At 42.3% G+C, this 22,962-nt stretch overlaps 1 protein-coding gene across 3 annotated transcripts in view; it reads right to left on the bottom strand.

Annotated features, from left to right (window-relative positions):
• The window catches only part of SNTB1 (syntrophin beta 1), a 199,939-nt gene that overhangs the window by 176,507 nt on the left and 470 nt on the right, over nt 1–22,962 (bottom strand). For 2 of the 3 annotated variants that reach the window (XM_032467986.1, XM_032467985.1), the window contains exon 2: nt 22,038–22,794. In XM_032467986.1, the coding sequence (XP_032323877.1) occupies nt 22,038–22,590 (553 nt within the window). In that variant the 5' untranslated portion in view covers nt 22,591–22,794. Of the gene's footprint in view, nt 1–22,037; nt 22,943–22,962 lie in introns of those variants that run through there. The other variant, XM_006186483.2, reaches the window with a different exon arrangement.

The raw sequence follows: 22,962 nt of genomic DNA, 5'->3' as shown, positions 1-22,962 counted from the left end.
GTGTGCCAGGCCCAGTAGGGACGGATGAAAAAGTGGCCGATGTCAGGCTTTGAAATTTCAGTTGTATCTCAATAATCACTAGGGACCTAGACAAGGGTCTGAGCAAACAAATGACATGATCACAACTTCTATTAAGTAAAACAGTTCTGGCAAAAAAATAAAATTAAAAAATGGAGGATCAGGGACGCTGATGACTAATATCCCAATTATGAAGACATTGCTACAGACTACAAATAGGATGATAAGAGCTGAACAGGACAAGGACAGTGGGCACAGAAAGAAGCATGAGGATTTGCAGACTGTGTTTGTAGAATGAACTGAACTCTGAGAGATGGGCAGGTGCACAGCCCAAGCGTCAGTTTCCTGGTCTGGGTCAGTGGACAAAGCGTGAGTCTGTCACCCACCTGAGGGGCACTGGGAGGAGGTAAGTTTGAACAGGAGAGTGAAAGATGATGGTTTTGGTTTGGGGCATGTCTCATTTGAGAAACTTCCAGGTCGCTCCTGCAGGAATGCCCAGTTGGCAAGCCAGAAGTTCTGGATAGGGGCCACAGCTAGAGGAAGGGTTCTGAGAGCTGTGTGCAAGTAACTAACAGTTGAAATTTTGGAAGGAGAGAGGAAGAAGATTACAGATAGAACCTTGCCAAAGCCTATTAGGGATGTACGAGGAATGGTAACCTATTGAAAAAAGGACTGGTGGTGGAACAGCAGACCTAGGAATGAGTGTTATTATAAAGTCAACGAGGCAAGAAAGAGTTTCCAGAAAGAGGGCTGGAAAGTAGCAAAAAGCACTGAAAATCCAACTCCTCTTTCTACATTTCTTTTCACCCCACCACCGAATTTGCTTGTCTCATTTGCAGACATATCCTTTAATGTCTCCTTTTAAGTCATGACTTCATATGTATTTGTGGCCACGGGATATATAATAGTTAAATCTGAAACTCCATTCACATCAGTGTTGCCTGTCTCCACTTTGGTGAGACATCTAATGTGACCAAGGGTTAGAAGTGAACAGCAGGTGTCTCAGGTTATTTGAATGGGTTCAAAGGAACCCCAGGTGGTCCACGTTACAACCTCTGTATCTTATGACCATCATGGATGATAAAGATGATTCTAAATGATAAGTCAATGTCATTTACTTAATGGCATTTCCAGAAAAATCTGATTTTCAGAAATACTGTGTTTCCAAGAAACAGTAATGGTTTCTTCAACTCTTTTTCTTTCTCTTTGGAAAACAAATTGCAATTTCCCGGAAAAGGGAAGTTAAAAAACCAAAACAAACTAGTTCAACAAATGAACACCAATTAACACTTTCACACCAGCTGGGTTAGTATTTAAGAATGAAGAATCACGCATCTTACCTGTTAAGCATCTCTCTCTGTTTTTTTTTTTTAATTAACAATGAGCTATCAGGATAGATTTTTTTTTTCCTTTTTACAAAAATAGCATACAATATTTTGTTTCATTTTACTTCATTCAAAATAAATATGTGCAGACAGGAAAATAGAAAGGAGGAGAAACACAACAACTCAGGTCCGATTTGAGGCTGAGTAATTAAACCAAACTCTTCCCTGTCATCTTGTGCTATGCCCTGTGGAAATCACCTAATCCCTGGTTTCCCTTTGACTGAAGCTAGAATTCTTTTCTCAAATTAGATCCACAGAGAGCAAGACTCCTAACGGGGCCCGTTGACCTACAGGCTATCAGGAATGTCTGCTGGATCAGTGGTTCTTCACTTTAAAACTAGTAAGTGGTGGGGAGTGAAGAGATAACGTCTGGAGTTGATCATCAAGTTAATGTAGCATAAGCGTGTTGTTAAAGATGGGGCGGTAACCACTAAGAGAGCTAAATAGGGAAACTGTTCAAAGCGATTCCCTCTGCACAGTGAGCTGGTAGTTAAGGAGGGTGGGGGTTCTTCACTTGAAAACTAGTTAAAACTAGGCTGAAGCAGGAGACTGATATTCATTATAAGATGTTCCATATTTTGCAATTTTTTTCTTTTTGGAACCAATGGCATTTTTATTTGCAAAATATGGAAGTGGAAAAAAAAGCTATTAAATGTTATTGCTACACGTATGCTTACTTTGTCTCATGTAGTATAGATTTTTGAATTTACATTCAGAATCACCTAACAATAGAAAAGATCTATTTTGAAAATAAAAAGACAGAGACTTGGGTAAGTCAAGTGAGCTGTCCAAGGCCACAGAGCTAAAGCCAAAGCAAGAATCCGGTCTCTCCAACGAGCTCTTATCCACGTACTCTCAGGGTGCCTCTTTTTATGAATTTCACAAAACAGGGAATGGATTCATTCTTATTCAGGAAATTTCAGCCTATACTACAGGGCTTTCCGGAAAATTACTATATCACAGCTCGGCCTTATTAGATATTATAAATGTCTGACATTAAAGAGAAGAAAGAAAACCCCAGAAGGTGGCTTAGGGAACTGGAATTTCCAAAATGGAAGTCAGCTTCTAGGGAGGGGGCCACACACTCTGTAGAGCCACCACCGCTGATCTGATGCCACAGCCAGGTGTAGGAGTTCGCCAGAGCCGCCTTAACGAAGTATCACACGCTGGGCAGTTCAAGCAACAAAAATTTATTACCTCTTGGTTCTGCAAACCCAAAGTCCAAAATCAAGGTATTGGCAGGGTTGGTTCCCTTTGAGGGCTGAGGGAAGGCTCTGTTCTGGGCCTCTCTCTCTGGCTTTTAGACAACTGTCCCCTCCCTGTGTCTCTGACATGGTCCTCCTCCGAGGTATGGCTGCATGTCCAGGTTTTCCCTTTTTATAAGGATACCAGTGCCACTGCAAGGGCTCGCCCTACTCCAGGGTGACCTCACCGTAACTAATTACACCTGCAGCAACTCAATGTCCAACTAAGGTTACCTTCTGAGGTACTGGGGATTAGGACTTCAACATACAAATATAAGGGGGACATAACTCAACCCTTTATGCCAGGTGATGGCCAAATCCTTGGCCTTCCTGCAAAGATTTGCAGGGTTTACTGAAGATTTCCTTTTTCTAGGAATATGCCTCAGTAAAAATTAAAATTAATTGGAAAAAGGGATTGAAAGAAGACACTCACTTTAACTTACCTATAGTTAGACCCTTGACTAAATAAAATGGAAACGCTAACCATAACATTATCTCCTCTAAATGAATACATGCTCTAGGTTGCTGTAGCATCAGAGGAAGAAGTGCTAATTTAAATTATAAATACATATGCTTACGTTTATATACATATATAAACACAACAAATGTTATACGCCAAAGTCATCATTCAGTCACCTAAAGGGCATCCACCCAGTAGCCATGCTGAAAGGTTCAACCCTCACGTGGCTATGTCACATTTTAAGGGGTCTTGTCAATTTCAACTGCACAGCTGAATGAAGCCTGAGCACCTCAAACTGGGGAAACACACATAAAAATTTAAAATCCAATTTACTTTTCCATTTGACCATGATATTTACCTTTTTGCTTTTCACTCAGAAAGAAAAGCAAGGGTAACAAGTTTCCCTTTGATTTCCACTCAGCTCCTCTTGTAAAGGTCTCTCCAGGAAGGACACTTCACAGGAAGTTTACAAGGGAAAATTTTTCCTCTTATTTGGTTTATCTAATCAATAGTTCTCCTGTAATACGCAATGGCCTATTTGCCTAAAAAGCTTTTGCAAATGTGTCTGTCTAACTTGGGACAATTATTCTGGGTTAATTTTGAAAACAAGCTCTGGCAGCAAATGAGTAGAGAACAGTAAGTACTTCTCACAAGGGTAAATTACATAAACTGAAGTTTTCCAAATATACCCACTTCTTCATTAGTTCTTTGTTTTCACTAACTCACTCATTCACACACTCACTGTTTACTGAGTCATTCAACAATCATGGGTAAATCTCAACCTAAAAGTGACTTACTTTCCTTACATTTATAGCATTCCTGTTTGGAATTGGAATGCATCATTTAAAATAAAAGCAATGTTACACAATGCAGACCTTGTCTCAGTGTATTCAGTAAATGCATATCTAATCATAATGAGATAATGAGAAAAAATTATGCAAATACGCATAATTAAAGTATAAAATAAAATGAATTATGAAAAATTATGAAAACATTTTACTTATGAAACAAATTATTTCTCCTTATCTTTAATCTTTTCTTAAACGCTCCCTCCTCCGCCTACTTGCCCTGACGGAAGCCTGGCTTTCCCCTGAAAATACCACTTCCTTTGTAACTCTTTCCACTTCTGGCCACTCCTTCAACCTCTGTCCAACTACAGGGGCAAAGAAGAAAACTCAGCTAACCCCTGATTCCCTCCTGCCCCTTCCAGACACCTGATCCACTACAGTCTCTCAATGAACTCTGCTCCTTAAGCTATTCAGAAGTAGGGCAAGTCACAAATAAACTTATTTACAAAACAGAAACAGACTTACTGACATAGAAAACAAACGTATGGTTACCAAAGGGGAAAGGGGTAAGGGATAAATTAGGAGTTTGGGATTAGCAGGTACAAACTACTATATACAGAACAGATAAACAACAAGGTCCTACTGTATGGCACAGGGAACTATGTTCAGTAGCAAGTAATATTCTATAATTAAAAAGAATATGAAAAAGAACATATATATGTATAACTGAATTACTATGCTGTACACCAGAAACTAACACAACATTGTAAATCAACTATACTTCAATAAAAATCTAAAAAAAAAAAATTTTTTTTAAGTATGGCAAGTCATACTCATGACACCCTTTCCAAAAGTACGTTCAGAATCCCCGCTGAGTGGTGAGCACCTGGCCATGTGGCCTGATTTCCTGGACACAGCTGTCTGGACAAAGGAGAGACACCTGACCAAGTCTTAAGTCACACCAGTCAGATTTCCAATCTCTCTCTCTCCCTTTCCCTTTCTGACTTTCTCTTTCTCTCTCTCTCTCTCTCTCAGAAATCCAGAATTGAAATATTCCTAATGTAGAATGCTGTGAAAAATGGTATTAAAAAATAGCATGGGAGAGGAAATACATACATTCATATTGATTTTTTTTCATTCTCCAAATATTTACTAATTGCCAGAAGCTAGCCAAGTTATCAGTAGCAGATCCTTTACTGTACAGTGTTTTTAGGAGGTAAGAAGAAGACTTTAGCTAAAGCAGTAGTATTCATGTGGGAAGAAGAAAGTAGGGCTGAGGCTAAAACTGTAGCAGGTTCTGAGGACAGACTGAAGATTGGGGGTTGTATCCTGCAGTTAAAATTAAAAGGTAGCTGGTTTTACAAAACGTTTCTTAACTGACTCACATCAAGGAGTCCTCTGCGTCTCCCTCACTTGTCTTTCAACACTCATACTTTGAATGTAGCCAAAACTGACTGAAATACAATTCCCACCCACCCTTTTTATTACTGAGATGAAACTGTCTGTTTACACCACGGTTTTCCCTGACTCAGTGCAAGACAATTTCTAACGGAAGAAAAGCACAGGACATGGCTACTCTGTATGTAGGTCTTTTCCCTGAGTGGACTGTAAGCCCCTGGAGGACTTGTTTCGACCTATGGAACCCGCCATAATGCTCCGTACATGGGAGATGCTCTGTCAGTGAGTGCAGACCAAAACTGAATGAGAAACATGCATCATGAGCTTGAAGATGCAACTGGAATGGACTGAGTTAAAAAAAAAAATCACCCAGAATTTCTGAAAGAATACCTTGCTCGGTGTGGAGAGTACGTCTGGGAAATGTACCTTCTTTGGCATAAAGAGGGGGTGAGAGGAAAAAGCAGTGGAAGGAGAGCCAAATACTTTCAAAGAACAACATCATGTCCTAAGGATAGACTGATGTAACAGAAAGCAACACACCTGTGCTTGCCCAGCGGCACAGTGATTAAGAAATACTGTCATCGCCTTCAAAAGCAAGTTTTCTGAAACATTAAATATGATAACCTCCTGGTAGCTTTTTCCATGGCGACTGCAGTGACCACTTCTAATCACGCTTGCTGAAAAGATAAGGTGAATTGAGATCCAAGAGAGAGGACACCAACTGCCCCTGAAGAAATGCTGTTCCCAAAGGTAACATATCAGCATATAATCTGTCAAATGTTCCACTCAAGGGACTGACTCTGGTTCAAAAAAATTTTTTTTCCTTCCTGAGTCCTTGGCTTCTGAGAACTAGAATTATGAAGATTGACGCAGTGAGGGTCCAGGGAGTTGTGCAACTGCAAATCAGCCTACTTAACGTCAAACCCTACATTGTTTTAACTAGTCAAATACAGATTTTTTTTCCCAAGGTGATTAAAAAAAATCCTATTTAGAAGATTCTAGAACACATTAACAATCAAAGATTTAATCTGAATTTTAATGCTGCTGCCAAGGAACGAAAAAATTATTAAAGTTTTTTTTTCATCTTCATCTATTTGTTATTTGAAGCACATGAAAGAACTTTCGTAAATGTGACTAGCTCACAGTGTCTTTCTCAATGATAAATATATGCTTCAACTTCTTTTTAATATAGGTCAAAAACCATCTTTTATTTTTTTTTTAATGCTGTGGAAAGGAAAAAAGTCCTGCAAGTGGTTTAGTTATGGCAATCATAGGGGTAAGATCCAGGAAATGACATTTTCTTCTCATGCGCCTCTGTTTCCCTTCATGAAACAAACCAGAGGAAGGAGGAAACGGCTGGTGAAGTCAGGATTAAGAAGGTTAACCTCACTGGCAGTTAGCAAGAAGCTGGAGAGACATCGGGACGTCCTTCAGACCGTGCACTGTCCTGAAGCCTGACACAACTCAGCCACTTAGAACAGAATGCTGACAAGTTTTGAAGAAAGGATCTTTCTCTCTCTAAACTTCTCTCATCACCGCTCTCAGCCCCCACCAGCCCAAATTAATTTGTAACTGCAGAAATTTTTCAGACCTTCACATAGAAAGCTCAGAGGGTAATTGACTAACTTACTCAATCATTCATTCGCTTATTCATTCATTCCTTCAACTAGTATTTACTGAGTGCCCACTGGATTCCAAGTAATCCTCTAGGCACTGGGAATATACCCTCAGGAAGGGAATCAGACAAGAAACCAATAAATAATATATAATACATGCCTTATACACACACACACACACACACACATTTGGCCCTCTGTAACCACAGATGTGGAAGCTGCAGACACCAGGTACCGAGGGCTGACTCTGCTACCCCATTTTCTATAAGGGACTTGAGCATCAGTGGATTTGGGTATCCACAAGGTGTCCTGGAACCAATCCCTGCATGAATATTAAAGGCCGGCTGTATTAGAGAATATCCTAAGTATGTACTATGATGTGCTAGAAAGAAATCAGGGTGAAAATATAAAGGGGGGGTCATTAATAACAATCTCATTAGTTAGTTTTACAACTACGGCATCAAGATGCCAATTCTTCAATTTTCCACTGATAACTATTTCAGGTGACACTGGTAATATTAGTTTGTATTAGTAATTCAGTCAGTGCTGATTCTCAATTTATGGTCATCTTATTCCTTGCCCCTTACCCCCATTTCGTAGTTAATGCTCCAAACTCTGGTCCCTCTAAAATTGAGGATAAGGAGCAAAGGCTTCAGAGAAGGAACCATATCCTCCGTCTCCTGCTCTTCTTCTGAGACAGCCCTCAGCAGGGCCACAGCCACACCTTCTCAGCAACTTCTTAGTTTACTTGTACCTTTACAAAACCATTTTCAAATGACCTACCCTCTGATTAGTCTACTTCTAGTGACTCATGGTTTTGTCACTGGTTGGGTAAAAGGCTACAATTTTGAAAGCATGTTAAGCTTGATTTTCAGATAAGCAACAATTTTTTTTTTAGCGTAAGTATGTCCCATGCAATATTTGGGACATAGTTATACTTTATTTTTTAAACCAAGTAACTGTTTTGTATCCAGTACCTCTATATGTGAACATTCCAGGGAACTATATTAATGATTTACTTCAGGAGCATGGATATCAGGTTCTGACTCATTCATAAATGAGAGAAATTGCTTCCAAGTAAAGTACTCCTGGCAAGGCTAACATGCATGAGAGCAAAATTCTGCAGTGAGTTATCATTTAAAATGAAATTTACCCATATAAAACTTGTCACGTGTTTAAAGTATTTGAAAACCAACACATCCATTTCAAAATTCTATTTTCCAAGTGTTAGAAGGAAGGATCGGGGTAGAGCATCTGGCTTTGTTAATTTAGTCCCTCTTTCAACAAAGGATCAATATAACAAAGGCCTGTGGCCTGGAGACACTGTTGAGTAGTTGTTGATCCAACACCACGTACATTCAGTCAGTCTTACTAACTGAAGCTGCTTGCTTCTTGCTTTGCCCAGATCCTGCTGTGTTAGGGCCATGGCTATGCCAGCTGCCAATGAGTTAGTTCTGTTCAGTTCACTGATGCTGTTAAGATGAACAAGGCCTGTTCCTTTCTCTTAGGATGACAGAGTCCAGTGCAGGAAGACACACCTACCCCAATGATAACCAGCACACTTTGATGCAACACGCAGTGCTAAATACTGTGCCAAGATCCGTACTAACTCTTCCAGTTCTCACATCCACCCCACAAAGAAAGTCCTATTGTTACCCCCATGTCTGCCATGAGAAAACTGAGCTCTAGACAGGTGAGGCTGTTGCCCAAGGCCACAAAGCTAGACCGTTCACTTGGCTCATGCCTGGTCTAAACCTTTGACGGTCACTCTGAGAGGCAACCGCTTCTCTGTTGCCATAACAGGAATAGTATTATCGAAAGAGGGCTGTGCACTTAATGTCTTTTGTGCACTCCAAACCATAAATAAAGGAAAAATCCATCCATGCGATCCAGAGACAAAACAGAAAAGCCGTCTCTTCCATATGACAGTCAGAGCTTAAGTTGCCCACCCTCGATGAGATCTGATTACCCCAGGTCACTGTGGGCCACACTGCTCCTGATTGTCTTAGCTTCTGTTTCACTGCTTTGTAGTTAATGAACAGATATTTTTGGCCAGTGATTCTCAGCCCTGATTGTACATTAGAATCACCTGGGGAGCCTGTAAACCACCTAATACCCAGAATAAATCTCTGGCTAATTAAAGTCAGGATCCCTTAGGGAAGGATCCCGTCATGAGGGCTTCTAAAGCTTCCTGGGTGTCTGTAATGCACGGCCAAAAATGAGAACCAATGCTGCAGGCTGTACACCAGTGTTGCCTCTCAACTGGGTGCTATCCTGCCTTCCAGGGGACATCTGGTAATGTCTGGAGACATTTTTTGTTATTACAAGTAGGGGGAGAGGATGCTACTTGCATCTATCCAGTGGGTAGACGCAAAGGTGCTGCTAAACATCGAAACATCCCATGTTAGGGAAAGCAGCCCCTCCCCCTCAAGAATTATCCAGTCCCAAATGCCAGTAGCACTGAGGTTGAGAAGCACAATGTTCCCTTTTGGGCCGATTAATCTAACCCGTGCATAACCTACTTGCAGGAACTGTGCAATCAACTAACTGGAACTGCATGACTCTCTGCTAACCACACACTCAAAGAAATTAAAAATCAGGTATAGGTGGCCAAAATTTTGCCTTACAAGCTCTCCTGAGGATAATATATTCAACCTTGATTGCGTCTGAACTAGTCTTTACAAAAGATTTGGGACAGAAATGTCCAGACCTGAGTACAGTATGTCTTCCATCACGATTTCCTCTGAACGCTTTCAAATCAGGACATGAGGTTCTGATGAAGTCTGAGTTAGTACATCACATCCTCTCTGCAGTCAACTTTACATGCAGAAGGCTGGTTACAGGGAATATTTGCACTTCTCTGCCTGGAGGGCATCTTTTTGGTGGGCGGGGGTGGGGGGCTACTCGAGGCCCTCACAGAGATGCCAGCAGAAGTATCGAGAGGTAATAGCCCCAGCAGTAAACGTTAATGAAATGATGGATGGAGAGTTGGTGAATAAATGTACCCACTTCCTCACCCCTCACCTAGGACATCCTATGCTCTAGAGTGGCCAAGTAGCTCACAGTGGGGTCTTTACAAGTTCATTCCCTTCACCATCTCACACTCCTGCTCTACTTTCAGTGTTTTCTGGAATTCCACCCCAAATAAACTTTTTACACGGAGATATACATCTCAGGTTCTGCCTCTGGGAGGACACAAAAATGGAACAAATCTCAAAATATGTGACACTATCAGATATGCGTAGCACACTGAAAAATGAACTGGAGAGAAAGGTACACAGAGCCATCTGAGTCAATACTGGTGCAAAATAAAAAGCCTTCAAGAAACTATTATTCATGTGTTCACAGAGAACAGCAAAGATATTGCATCCACAAAACAAGAGGATGCTATAAAAAAAAAAAAAAAAAAAAGAATGAACGATGAAACCAATCCCAAAATGTTCTTGGAACTTAGAGATATGACAGACAGAAATTTTTTTAAAATTCAATACAAGAGTTGTAGGTATAAATCCAGTAACTGTCCATAAAAGAGAAGGACAACTGGGGAGAAAAAACAAGACAGCAACAAAAATTCATTTATTAGTGTGTCAGTACAGAGGGTCCAATATCCAACTAATAAGACTTTAACACACAGCAAAAAAAAAAAAAAAAAAAAAGTGGAGGAGAGGAATTGTCAGAGGTAATACAAGAAAATATTCTAGAACTGAAGTGTTACCACCTTCAGACCACAGGTCCCAACTGACTCAGTAAATGGCACCCTAAAAGTCTCAGTTATTTTTTTCTTGACACTCTGAGGCCCAAAGAATTACCCAGCAATTCAATGTATTAAGTAGTTAAGTCCAAACAACGTGGAACCTCTTTATGTCCTAAAAACTTAGCATTTGTTGAACACTGTACAACTTCTCAAACCTTGGAATCATGTTGGATACTGCCACCCTCATTTCCTGCTCCACACTACTTTGCATGTGGTACTTGTTTTTATTTTATTTTACTTCATTTTATTTACTTTCTTATCACAGCAATTGCAGAAAACCCCGCTTTGCAAAGATATCGGCACCACTGAAAGAACGTGGCGATCTAATGTTGAAACTCCCATTAATGGCTTTCCTGATGTCCAACAAAAGTTGCTGTTTTCTTTGAAACTTTAAAATATTCTATGGCATTCTTATGAGTTCACTGGGGCATCCTAGAGCACGCTGGCACAGTGTTTGGGAACTAAGGCTTCAGCCTTTAGTGTCCATCAAGTACTTAGACCATTGGTTACCAAAAGCCTCATGCCAACACTAACCATTATATACAACTGAGAATATCAGTGATGAATAGAAGTATTAAAGTTTTCAGAAAGAAGATATAGTTCACATATAAAAGAAAGAGAATGAGAATGGCATAAGACTTCTCACCAGCAACCCTGAATATTGCAGAGGTAAAATGACTTGCTACTTTAGACTATCACACCCAAAGGACCAACCCAGTGAGAGAGGAAAGGTATTATCACACATTTACCTCCCAAACGTTCTTTCTCAGGAAGCCACTAAAGAATGTGCTCCAGCAAAGCTATGGAGTAAACAAAAATGAAAGTGATGGTTAATCCAGGAAGACACAAGAGAAAGCCAAGGACAGCCTGGGGAAGATGGCCACACACCAGGCCGAGAAAGAACCAGTCCAGAGGGGCAGGGCTCCAGGAGGAAAATAAACAGAATGGGTGAATTATTTGATATGTGCAAACATTTGAAAAAAAAAAAATCTGCTAGAAATTTGATACCTTCAGTGCTATATTTGGGGGGAAAAAAATCAAGGTAGGTGTAAGAAAACTACACAAATGGGAAAACAAAAAAAGAGAAGGTGTTAGTAACTGCAAGAAACCTGATTACAGAACATTACTTGGCTGGAAAATGGAATGATACAGACATGATCATAATTTTATAAACACAGACTGACTTAGTCAATAATGGCTAAAATTGATATATCAAGAAATATCAGTATAGGCATATTATTTAGAATACTAGAATCTATTCTAGTATATAAACAATACATACACTTTAATATTCTAAACAATATGCCAGTACTGCTGTTAGAATATTCTAGATAATATGCCTATATGGCTACATAGTCTAATATTCTGGGTAACAGGAGAGAAAGTATGGGGAAGAGTAGGTGAAGGAATGCTACAAACATTATATTATTTTGATTTAGACAAATTCTAAAAATGAAGTAGAGAGCAGAGGACAATAAATGGATATTGCAAGCAAAAAAAGAAAAATCATTAACCTTGATTTCCATTGCAGATGAAAGGATGTTTCAGATGAAAGTATTCGAACTGCAGGGCCCCAAATAGCCAAGTAATTACTTATACTTTAAATTTCACTTTGCTTATGTAACCTTCCTGTACAAGTCACCTCTTCTGTGAAGCATTCCTTTCCACTTCTGATATCCTTAGTACCTTCAGATATTCCTTAAGTTCTGTTACAGCATTTACTCCTTTGTAATTTATTATTATTATTATTATTACAGAACTTATTTGTAATTTATATAAATGTAGTTGATTTCTCTACACCCATCTCCCCTCTGACTATTCCAGTTTAGAAGAACAGGAATTTTATCTCATTTCTCCATAGATTTTTGCTTAATCTACTACTAAGGTCCCACCTTACAAACATTAAAAGAAAAATTATTTTAGTAACTGTTGTGTAACTCTTGTACACCACACCTTATCAATTCAAACTGCCCTTTTTTGTTGTTCATATTTTACCATCTCTAAATTGGGGGATGGGCCTTAAAAGCTCCAAAGGCCTGGAAAGGAGCCAAGTTCTTGCAGAAAGTGTTTATAACTTCCTCCTATCATTCATCGAGGACCTCCCAATCTAAGATCACTTTAAATTAGATTATCTGCCTAAGTATTTTTTTTTAAATTCACACTGACATTGTAAATTCAGACCTAGGTATTTATTAGAACCAACTTGCAATTCAAAATCCTTGGGGACATATTATTCCTTCCTTCTAACAAATTTAAATTGAGTGGCTCTGTTGTCCCTTTCTGTGTGATGAGTTTATTTTTCATTTTCCCTTACATTGAAGGGATAGCGGACCCTTTGGTGGCCCACCTCGAAGTAGCTATCCTATTAGACTTTCCACTTTAGACAGTTTTTTTCCTTCTTCAGGGTACATAAACAATGATATATCTTCCACTGGATGGGCCCTTGGATTCCACGAAACACAATACTAAATATATGATAGGAGGAAAAAAAGCTAAAGTATATTTCTGACTTAGTAACCATTTTGTAAATGTTATACATTTTTAATAAAAGAAACATTTGGGCTTTTTTGGGCCAATGCAATCTCCACATTCCTATAATTACTAGAAAATTTTGCAAAGAATTTTGAATTTTGCTGTATTGGTTAAATCTTGCTTGCCCACTTTCCCTTCACAAAACTCCCTTCTGCATGTTCCTGCCTACCAGCATTTTGAGATAGTGCACATTTGCCCACTGAAAACCACAGCAGCCTACACTGTGGTTTGGTTGATGGAAAACATCTGCTGCTGCTAAAAATCATCAATGAAATACACCCTTGTGGGATCTTAACTCACCCCTGCAAGGAAACCAACCCTCCCAGGCCATCAGTTACACAGTTCAGTTCCCTAACATGGCAAATCCCAGGCTGTCCCTTATGCCCCTAAAAGGCTTTATAAAACATACGACTGAACCCTTCATTTAACTTACATGATTGAACCCTCGATCCGAAAATCATACTTAGCTAAGCCTGAGATGTGACATATTACATAGTCAGTAATTATTTAGTGCAGACTATGTTCCAGGCAATGAGCTAACCATTTTACATACATAATCACCCTACTCCTCTCAATGAAACTGCCGATTGAGAAACTGAAGCTTGTAGTTAAGCAACTTGCACAAGATCACACAACTAGAAAGAGGTCGTGTGTGCATTCAAGCCCAGACAGGATAAATCCAAGACCCACTCTCTGAACCACTGTTTTTTTATCACTTTGAGGAAAAAACAAAAATTGCAACAGGTTGAGGGGGGTGTATAGCTCAGTGGTAGGGGCATGCTTGGCATGCACAAAGTCCTGGGTTCAATCCCCAGTGCCTCCGTTAAGGGAGAAAGGAAAAAAAAAAAAAAGAAAAAGAAAAAAGAAAAGAAAAAAAATTGTGACAGGAAGAAACAATGGTAGTTTGAACAGCAATGCACATAAGCTGGACATGTCAATTACAGTAATCCTCAGCAACCCATTAAATTTTGGACAGAGCCTCCTGCGTTTATTAACATGCTAAGAACGATGCTTCAGTACACAGGGAGGAGAAGTCGTTTTAAAAAACACTGAGCTAAAGTACGGGTCACCTTTTAATCTGCATGATAATCACTGTTAATCAGGAACTTCTCCATCTTATCTGTTCCGCGCAGGGAATGGGGCTCATTTGCATGGGCTTCTTAGGACACTGACTTAGCGAGGCACGTTACATATTTTCTCTTAAGTCTCACTCTGCAGGCCAGAGCTCAAGGCAAGCATTATTACAGATCAAAGCCAGTGAAGTGGGTAATGAGGTTTGGTATATAAAACACTAGTTATGAACACGGGGAAAATTCTGGCTTTTCTTTAACATTAACTGCTTTGAGATGCACAATTGGAAGCAGACTTGTTAGCAGGCCACTAGCCGCCAGAGAATAACTTCCCTTCGCCAAACAGAGCACTGATAGCTTTTTGTTAGATGTCTTTCACACCAACGTGGAGCTGTGTGCAGTGAATTATTTTTGATACACACTCCATGGGGTGACGGCTAAAATGCACCACTGAACAAAAAGAGCGGCTCCCACCCCAGCAGAAAGAAGGAATTGAAGGACCAGTCTGATCAGCTTCACTTAAGCAACACGGTCTGAATTCTCAGGCTGATACCTAAGCTTAAAAAAGAAACAATTAAAATATCTAAGTAGACAGCTTCAATCTCCTCAGGTAGGAAGCATCCTTATATTTTTACTTACTCCGACATGTAGGTCCCTGAGCCCCAGGGGAGCAAAGGAAAGGTGATTATAAATATAACACTAAAAAACATTAAAAGGATAATCACATTTTCCTGATAACTTTTAAAATTGTGTCTGGCTTCTCTTTCGTCAATGGTCTTTCAAGACTGGTCTATGTTAAGTGCGTCCTAGGTTTATAAAAGCCCGCCTTCATTCCTCTTCTCTAAGGGCAAATGTTTCATTATCGGATGCCAAATGTTTATCCCGTGGTCCAACAGCATGAGTGGCAGAGGATGGGAGTCATAAAAAACGGTCGCTAAATCCCCATATTCCTTCTCTCCTGCCCCCCACTTCCCTCCTTTCTCCCATCCATCTGTCCTGTCATTTTTTTCCTTTCTAACACATTTTAACAGCCTAATGTCTGCCAGGTACTATGCTACATACGCTGGGAAAAAAAAAATCACACGATTTGTCTTACTAATCTCAAGTAAGACTCCTGGAACCAGAGGCCTTACTCCTCTGAGACCTGTTTTTGTTCCCCGCACGATATCTTGTGTTTGTTCATGTAATACGCAGCAGGAGGAGCCTGCTGGGGTGTTAGATACCCTGATTTCCCTGCCCCCTCATTGTCAGGGTCATCTAACCTCCAGCATTTCTCTCTCCTGTACAGAAGGGGGATCCTAACACCTGTCCAAGCATCCGCAAAGGGTTGACCTGATGATAAAATCATACTGTGGGTGAAGCCACTTCACAGACCTAAGCTTTGTTCAGGTAGGTGCCCCTTGCATGTAATTCTCCTACATATAGTGGCTGCGCAGCAGGGCGGCTGGGTGGGCACAGGGAGCTGGTCATTTCACAAGAGCCTTGCCAACTGCATGCTAGAAGCACAGCTCTAGAGAGTTGGCTTCTTGAAATGTGAAACTGAGCGTGACATTTCCCTGTTTAAAACACTTCACTCTCAGCGTGAAATCCAACTCTGCAACAAGGCCTACAGCCTTGACCCCTCCTGCTCAATTCTCTGGTCTTTTTTCCTTCCTGCCCTTCAGTGAGGCCTGAAGGTCACATTCTGCCCGCCTGGCCACACTGAGCTCCAGCTGATGCCCAAGCTCTTTTTCGGGGCCGCCCCGAGGCACTTGCCTCCCACAGCCCAAGACTGGGCCAGCTGCCCTTCCCGCAGGCCACCACAGCATCCCCTAATCTCTGGACATAGCACTTTTTACACTTGTAGTTGCCTGCAAGGTGCTTATCTGTGTCTGTCACTAAAATGTTGCTTCTTGAGGGCAGTCCCCTAGTGGTACGTGGCACATGGAAGACACTGAGTAAACAACTTGTTAGATGGGTAAGTAGATGAATAAATGAGGGACTCCTTTGCAATGAGACAGGAAGTGATTCTGTACTGTGGTTCAGAATATTCTTTAGGTCCTACCTGGGAACTCTGGACCATTACAACTTCAGCAAACCAGATGTGGCAGCAGAAAAATGCCCCCCCCCCCAAAGATGCCCACATCCTAGTCTCCAGATCCCTGAATGTGTTACCTTACATGGCAAAGGGGAATTAGGGTTGCAAATTGAATTAGGGTTGTAATCATTTCACTTTAAACGGAGAGATTATCCTGGATTATCTGGATGTGTCCAATGTAATCACCAGGGTCCTTTCAAATGCAAGAGGGAGGCAGAATAGAGGTTGGAGGGATTAGAGCTGAGAAGGGTTCAAACTGGTATCCCAGGCTTAAACATGGAAGGGAGCCATGAGCCAGAAGCTTCTGGGAAAGGCAAGGAAACAACTTCTCTCCTAGGGCCTCCAGAAAGGAATGCAAGCCCTACAGACACCTTGCTTAAATTTAGCTCAATGAGACCTGCGTCGGGCTTCCAACTTTATCAAACTGTAAGATAATAAATTTGTTCTTTTAATTTACCAGGGTTTCTGGTCATTTGTTTTAGCAGCAATAGAAAACTAACATGCCAGACAAGAAAGTGGAAGAAAAACCTCATTAGGACAAAGCATTCCACCTCCTGGAGCTTCACTTTCCTAATCAAGAAACTGAGGATAAGCATCTCTAACCCACTTATTTTATGAGGCTATTTATGAGGATCAGAAGCTTCAAGGCCTGTGCTTGAATCTCCCCCTCAGCCTTTATTCACTGTGTTCTTTTGGCAAGTGACTTAACCAATCGGTGCCTCAGTTTTTCCATCTGTAAAATACTGACATACTGATTGTACTGGGTTATTGTGAGAATCCAATGATTTAGTCCATGTAGAGTGCTTAGAACAGCATCTAGTATGATGTAAGAATCATACAAGTTAGCTACTATCACACATGTAAAAAGAGTTTGCAAAATTACAAGTATTATGAAAGGTAAAGTAGAATTAGCATTTTTATACAACATTGGTTTTCACGAGGGTGGTTCCTGCCCTTCCCCAATAGCAGTTCATAAATTTATAGAGGCATTTTAGAAGTCAAGGTGGCTCATGGTGGCATACTGCTAGCATTTAGTGATAGGAGCCAGGGATCCAAGACATCCTGCAACATCTGAGACAGTCCTTCATAGTGCAAGATTCTTCCAGATCCCAAATGATACCACACACCCCGACCCATCTTCATTTGTGCATTGATGGCGATTTTACACACAGGTACTCGAATCTCCCTCCTTCATTATGACCCCTGTGTACTGGTACCACGCATTTATTTATTGAAACATATTTTTTATAATTTACCTCATTTCTGTATTTTCTTAACGTCAATAATTATAACATAATAGAGCATTATACTGATTTTCTTTAAATTTAGAGTTAGGTTATATTTATGAAATTCATTCCATGACAATAAAAAGGGTGTTAGAGTTGTTATCAAAAGTGTGTTGGGTCTGAATTTATATGATTTGAAGTGAAATAAGGGTTAGAGATGGCTTAACCCAGCTCCCTAGCTTTCCAATGAAGAAAATCAAGGTCCAAAGAGATAAAGTAGCTTGCAAACAGTGTAACTATTAGTTCAAAGAAAACTCAAGTTTCAAGACTCTAATTGCAGGGTTCTTGGATGTTCCTTAAGAATCTGCACATCCTAAATAAAGTAAGACTCTTTGAAATTCAAGTTCCTCATCCAATCCTGAAATTGTATGCCAGCAAAATCACTCTCCTTCCCTTGCACCCCATCTTCCTGCCCTGCCATCCCCACTTCCACCACCGGAGAAAGTGATTATGAAAGTGACATTTTAGGTGATCTCAACAGCCAAGCGTTCCTGGGAGCGGTACTGAGGCAGGAGCTTGGATGGACAGGGTTAATGTCAACAACTGTCTCTGACTTCCTCCTTTCAGTTTCCACTTTTTCTACTCCAGTTCCATAGGACACCTTTGTGCCCAAGGATAATTCTGTCCACCCCTCATCTCCACTTTCAGAATATTCTGCACTCTTTGATGGCAACAAATTTATGAAGAAACTAATTTTATTGCAACTTCAGTTACAAACAGGTTGATACAATCCAAATTATGTTTTTACTATTAATATAAGGGCAAAAAATGCTTCCCCTCATCCCCACTTTTGTACCTAAAGCTGCCAAAGATGTTTATGCAGATGTCTCCTGCCCAAATCCAGGCAGCGTACCCCTGGAGTTTCGGGGTTCAGTACCTGTACGGCTGAATGCAGGGTCCTGTTCTCAACTCTCTAAAATGGAAAATGAGTTCACAGTGTGAAGATCTCTGATCTTAACTTTGATGCACTTTTGGTTTAACCCTGACTTGACTGGCATAGTTTATTCACTCTTTAGGTTTGAATTGCAGTTTAATCTCTTTGCTGGTCATGTTTTCAATGATGGAGGCCCCATCACATTGTAAATTTAGGGCCATATCACACCAGCTCTCTCTTGATAGCCAGACAGTTGGGGATTAGGGCTTTGAGGCTCAATCCTCTTTCTGGTTTCTCCCCTTTAAGTAGCCCACACAATTGCTCTTTGCTGCTCATGGCTGTCCCAAGCACATCAGCATATTCGAGGAGTCGGGGGAAGAACATCTTAAGCCCAATAACTGATGAAGCTTCAACTGATTCAAGCACATCTTTGGAGCAGAAGCTGGAAGCATCAATTCCACCTCAAGCTTTTCATTCTGATAGACCTGGATGCCTTCTAATTCTGCTACTTTAAGTAAATAACCTGCTGTCTGTAAACTTTCGTTTCTTATCAATAAAATGAACAGTAGCACCAGCCTCATGGAGTTACCAGAAGTGTAACACGAACAGGTGTAGGTAAAGCCTGGCACTTACTAAGTGCTCATGAAATGTTAGCTATTGCTGTGATTCTCTTTTCCCAGAGGAATCGTCTCGTAATATTGCAGTTCTATAGCACAAAAAATAAATAAATAAATAAAAATAAAAATTAAAATATAAACTCCAGTAAAGGAAGAGGAAACATGTATTCCTTAGAAAGGGCAATACCGTCTTTATTTCATTTAAACTATAAAAGTAACTAATCACAGCAGGCATTTGATACTTGGCCACCTCCTTTTTTAAAATTCTGAGTGCCCTTTCCATATAGCAATGCCGTAAGTTAGCATTTCTTTATTCTCATTTTTCAGAAGACAATGAGACTCAGAGATGTTAAGATCCCTCTGGGGCAAAATTTAAGTCTAGAATTATAGGCTATGAAAATCGCTGTGCGGGGTTTCACTTCACATGATGCTCCATTAGTAGAGGCAGTCACTCTCCACTAGGGGGCGTATGCACTGGCAGCGGTTGAGACTAGTTTCCATCCGCTATCTCAAAAAACAACCCACCCAAAAGGCAATCTAAGTAAATAAACAAACAGTGTATTTGCCATATAAATATACCTTTAATACGTCCCCCTTAGCTCTCTCGTCCAACTAGATTACATCGGCAAAGCTTTTCCTCTGTAGAGATTCCGGAATCAAGATGGCACTTAAGTCCAGGGGCAAGTAGATAGATGATTATTAAAAGCCCTTCTGGTGGTTCTGCTAATTCCTTTCAGCTAGGAATCCCTGTCCTAGGGCAGCTACAAAAAAGAGGATGTGTGCTATTTGGTTTGATGATCCACGATCACTCCCACCACATTCAGACCCAATACTCATCAGAAGAGATGCTGCTTTGAGAGGGACCTCTACTTGCTTCTCTTAATAGCAGTGGATTTCTGAAAACTCAGATGGAGAGTAGGACTGCTGCCCCAAGCTCAGGTGGTTCATGTCTAAGAGGCCCACAGATCTTTCCCTGGAAATCCTGCCTAGAACACATGACAATCCACTGTAAGAATGTCATGTTGAGAGATTTTTACAAAACACACTCTTCAGTTGCTGCACCAATAAAGTCAGACAACTGCTTGATTTTTTTTTTCTTTGTCTAAGTTTACTTTTAACTATAGGGAGTCACATTTTCTTCCTCTTTTGGGGTGAGAGAGTTTTTTTTTTTTAACCCCTTTGCTAAGTCATTATTCATTAAATTGAAACTTAGGAGAAGTGACATAATGAAGGGCAGTGCCTGAAATAGAAATGACCTGCCCTTTGTGTCCCCGCTATGCTCCAGTCAATATTGCAAACTGAGCAGGTGTCCAGTCGTTTATAGTCCAAACTGCACTTGCCTCAGATCCCACCTGCCTCTTGTCACACAAGCCAACACACACTTGAATCAAGAAAGCTTTTTTTTTCTGTTTACTTATGTTAATCATCAAGCCAAAGCAAATAGCCTTTCATTTTCTGAATCCCAGGCAGCAGTTAAATATGAAGACATCACAAATCCTCTAGATAAACAAGGGGGTTAAAATCTCTTCTGTGTTCTAGGCCAGGAGGTGGGCCATCATGTACCGGAGGGTTGCATCAGCTGTCACACAGAACAGAGTTGTTTTCCAAAATTTGAACTTTCTCAGCTTCACACACCAGCACCAGCTCACAATTGGTGAGCAAGAAATTTACCTAAATCCTTAGTTTAGGACTTCAATCAACCACCAGTTTACAAAGTCTTAGTTGAAACATTTCTGTTTCAGTGGCCATGGGTTCACTTATTCCTTTACTTAGACATTCTTGTCATTGGGCTCAAAGGAGATGGCCCATAACTAAATGAAAGACCCCAGACGACTCAATCTACAGTGTGGGGTCCGGGGGTGGTGGTGGATAAATAGATGAAATAATTACACAATATTAGTGCTATCAGAGGCAGGTACAAAGTGAGCTAAGGGGCAGAGAGGACAAGTATCAAGAGAGAAAATGAAGCTGTGGTGGGAAAGGAGAATGAATTACTGCCTTACTCCTCTACTGCCCTCCTCCCCGGGCGGGCGTAACGCCACACAACCACAAAAGGGTTCAACACGATGCTGCCTATTCTAGTTACACCCACATCCGGTAAATGAGGGGTTGGGGACATGAGAGAGTCGTTTCTTAGACACCTCACACGCAGGGGTAACTGTTTACAAATGAAAAGTTGTTTCCACAACACTCGGGGAAATTAAAAAAATAACCGGGGAAATGCAGGCAGAAAAACCACTTCCCCAGCCCTCCACCCAGAGCAACCTGGAATCCAGACTGACCGGCCAAACACCTGGCAGCAGAAGTAAACTTCAGCATGAAGCTGCAACACTCTTGCCAGCCCTTGGCACAGTTTTCCGGCCAGAAGCTCGGTCTCCAGTTTGAAAGGAGGGAAGTCGGGAAAAGTGCTGGGAGTTTCAGCATTCACGTATAGCCACCTCTCTCTGGCCCCTTTTGAGAGTCAACCCTTTTAGCTGAGCTGCCCGGGCTTCCGAGGAGAAAACTGTGCCAAAGCAGAAAACTGTCCGAGTTGTGATTACTCAGTGAGCTGGCTTGGGAACGTGGACGTATCGCCCTCATTCCCAGTCCCACTTCCCAGCCCCTACGCTGCTCTCGGATTTTGCGCGGATTGCGAGGCAACGTGCACCACGCACGCGACCCCGTGCTCGGCACAGGGCGGGAGCTCAGACCCCGCTCGCCTGGCCTTTTCCTGCACCCTCGCTGGGACAACGCCTGGGACGACTCTCAGGTGGGGACAAGTTGCCCCCAGGTGGGTGAAAGTTGTCAGAACTCCGCCACACGCGCACGGCGACTCCCTGGGGGGTGACGGCGCGCGGGCGGGAGTGAGGGTGAGGCGGGAGGGAAGGGGAGGGGAGGCGCACGTCTCCCGAGCGGCCCCCGCGGCGTTAACCCCTCACCTTCCAGCAGCACTTCCTTGCCAGCGCGCTTCAGCGCCTGCACCGCCTCGTCGTGGGTGGCGTCCCGCAGGTCGGCCCCGTTCACTGACAGGATGGCGTCGCCCACGTACAGGGCCTGGGTCTGGTCCGCCGCCAGCCCCTTGAAAATCTTGCTGATGAGGATGGGCATCTTGTTCTCCTTGCCCCCCTTGATGCTGATGCCCAGTCCGCCCAGCTCCTGCTTCAGCACCTTCACGCCACGCTTCTGGTTCGAGATGGACTCGGGCACCTGCTCGGGCAGGTCGGTGAAGGCGGTGCGGACCCCGGCGGGCGAGTCCGGGGGCTGCGCGCCGCCGGCGCCCCTGCAGAATGAGCCATTGGTGGCGGTCCCGAGGCCGTTGGACGCCGCAGCGCCCTCCTCACAGCTCAGAACCAAGGCGTCCTCGCTCAAGTTCACCAGAACTTTGTGCCAGCGATCCCGCACCAAAACTTCCAGCAACCCGCTCCGCTGAGCCCGGCCGCCTCCGCCGCCTGCCGGCCCCGCCGCCGCTGCCGCCGCCGCCGCTACCGCCATCTTTCCGGCATTCTTAAAATGCCATGTGATTGCAAAAGGGGGAAAAGTGGGGAAGGGTTGTGGGGGGAGCGGGGAGAGCGCGCCGCGCAGGGAGAAGGCGGGACGCGGGACTCCACTCCGGGAGTTCGCCGACGCGCCCGGCGCGAGTTGTCAGCCGCAGTCAGGCCGGTTCCCCTGGCCTGATCCTGGCCGGGGTGGAGCAACCTAAAAGAAGGAGAGACAGAAACAGGGGTGGGGGAAAATAAAAAAGCCAGCTGCCGGTTGCAAAACCCCAAACCCAGGGGAAGCCGCGGAACGGATAAGCGCGGGGGAGGGTCGAGAGGGAGCGCCGCTCCCGGGGAAGGGCGGGGACCCGCCGCCGCCCGGCTGCCG

Source organism: Camelus ferus, chromosome 25 (genome assembly GCF_009834535.1).
Source record: "Camelus ferus isolate YT-003-E chromosome 25, BCGSAC_Cfer_1.0, whole genome shotgun sequence".
NCBI classification, from domain to species: Eukaryota; Metazoa; Chordata; class Mammalia; order Artiodactyla; family Camelidae; genus Camelus; species Camelus ferus.
This window is presented reverse-complemented; position numbering and strand designations above follow the sequence as displayed.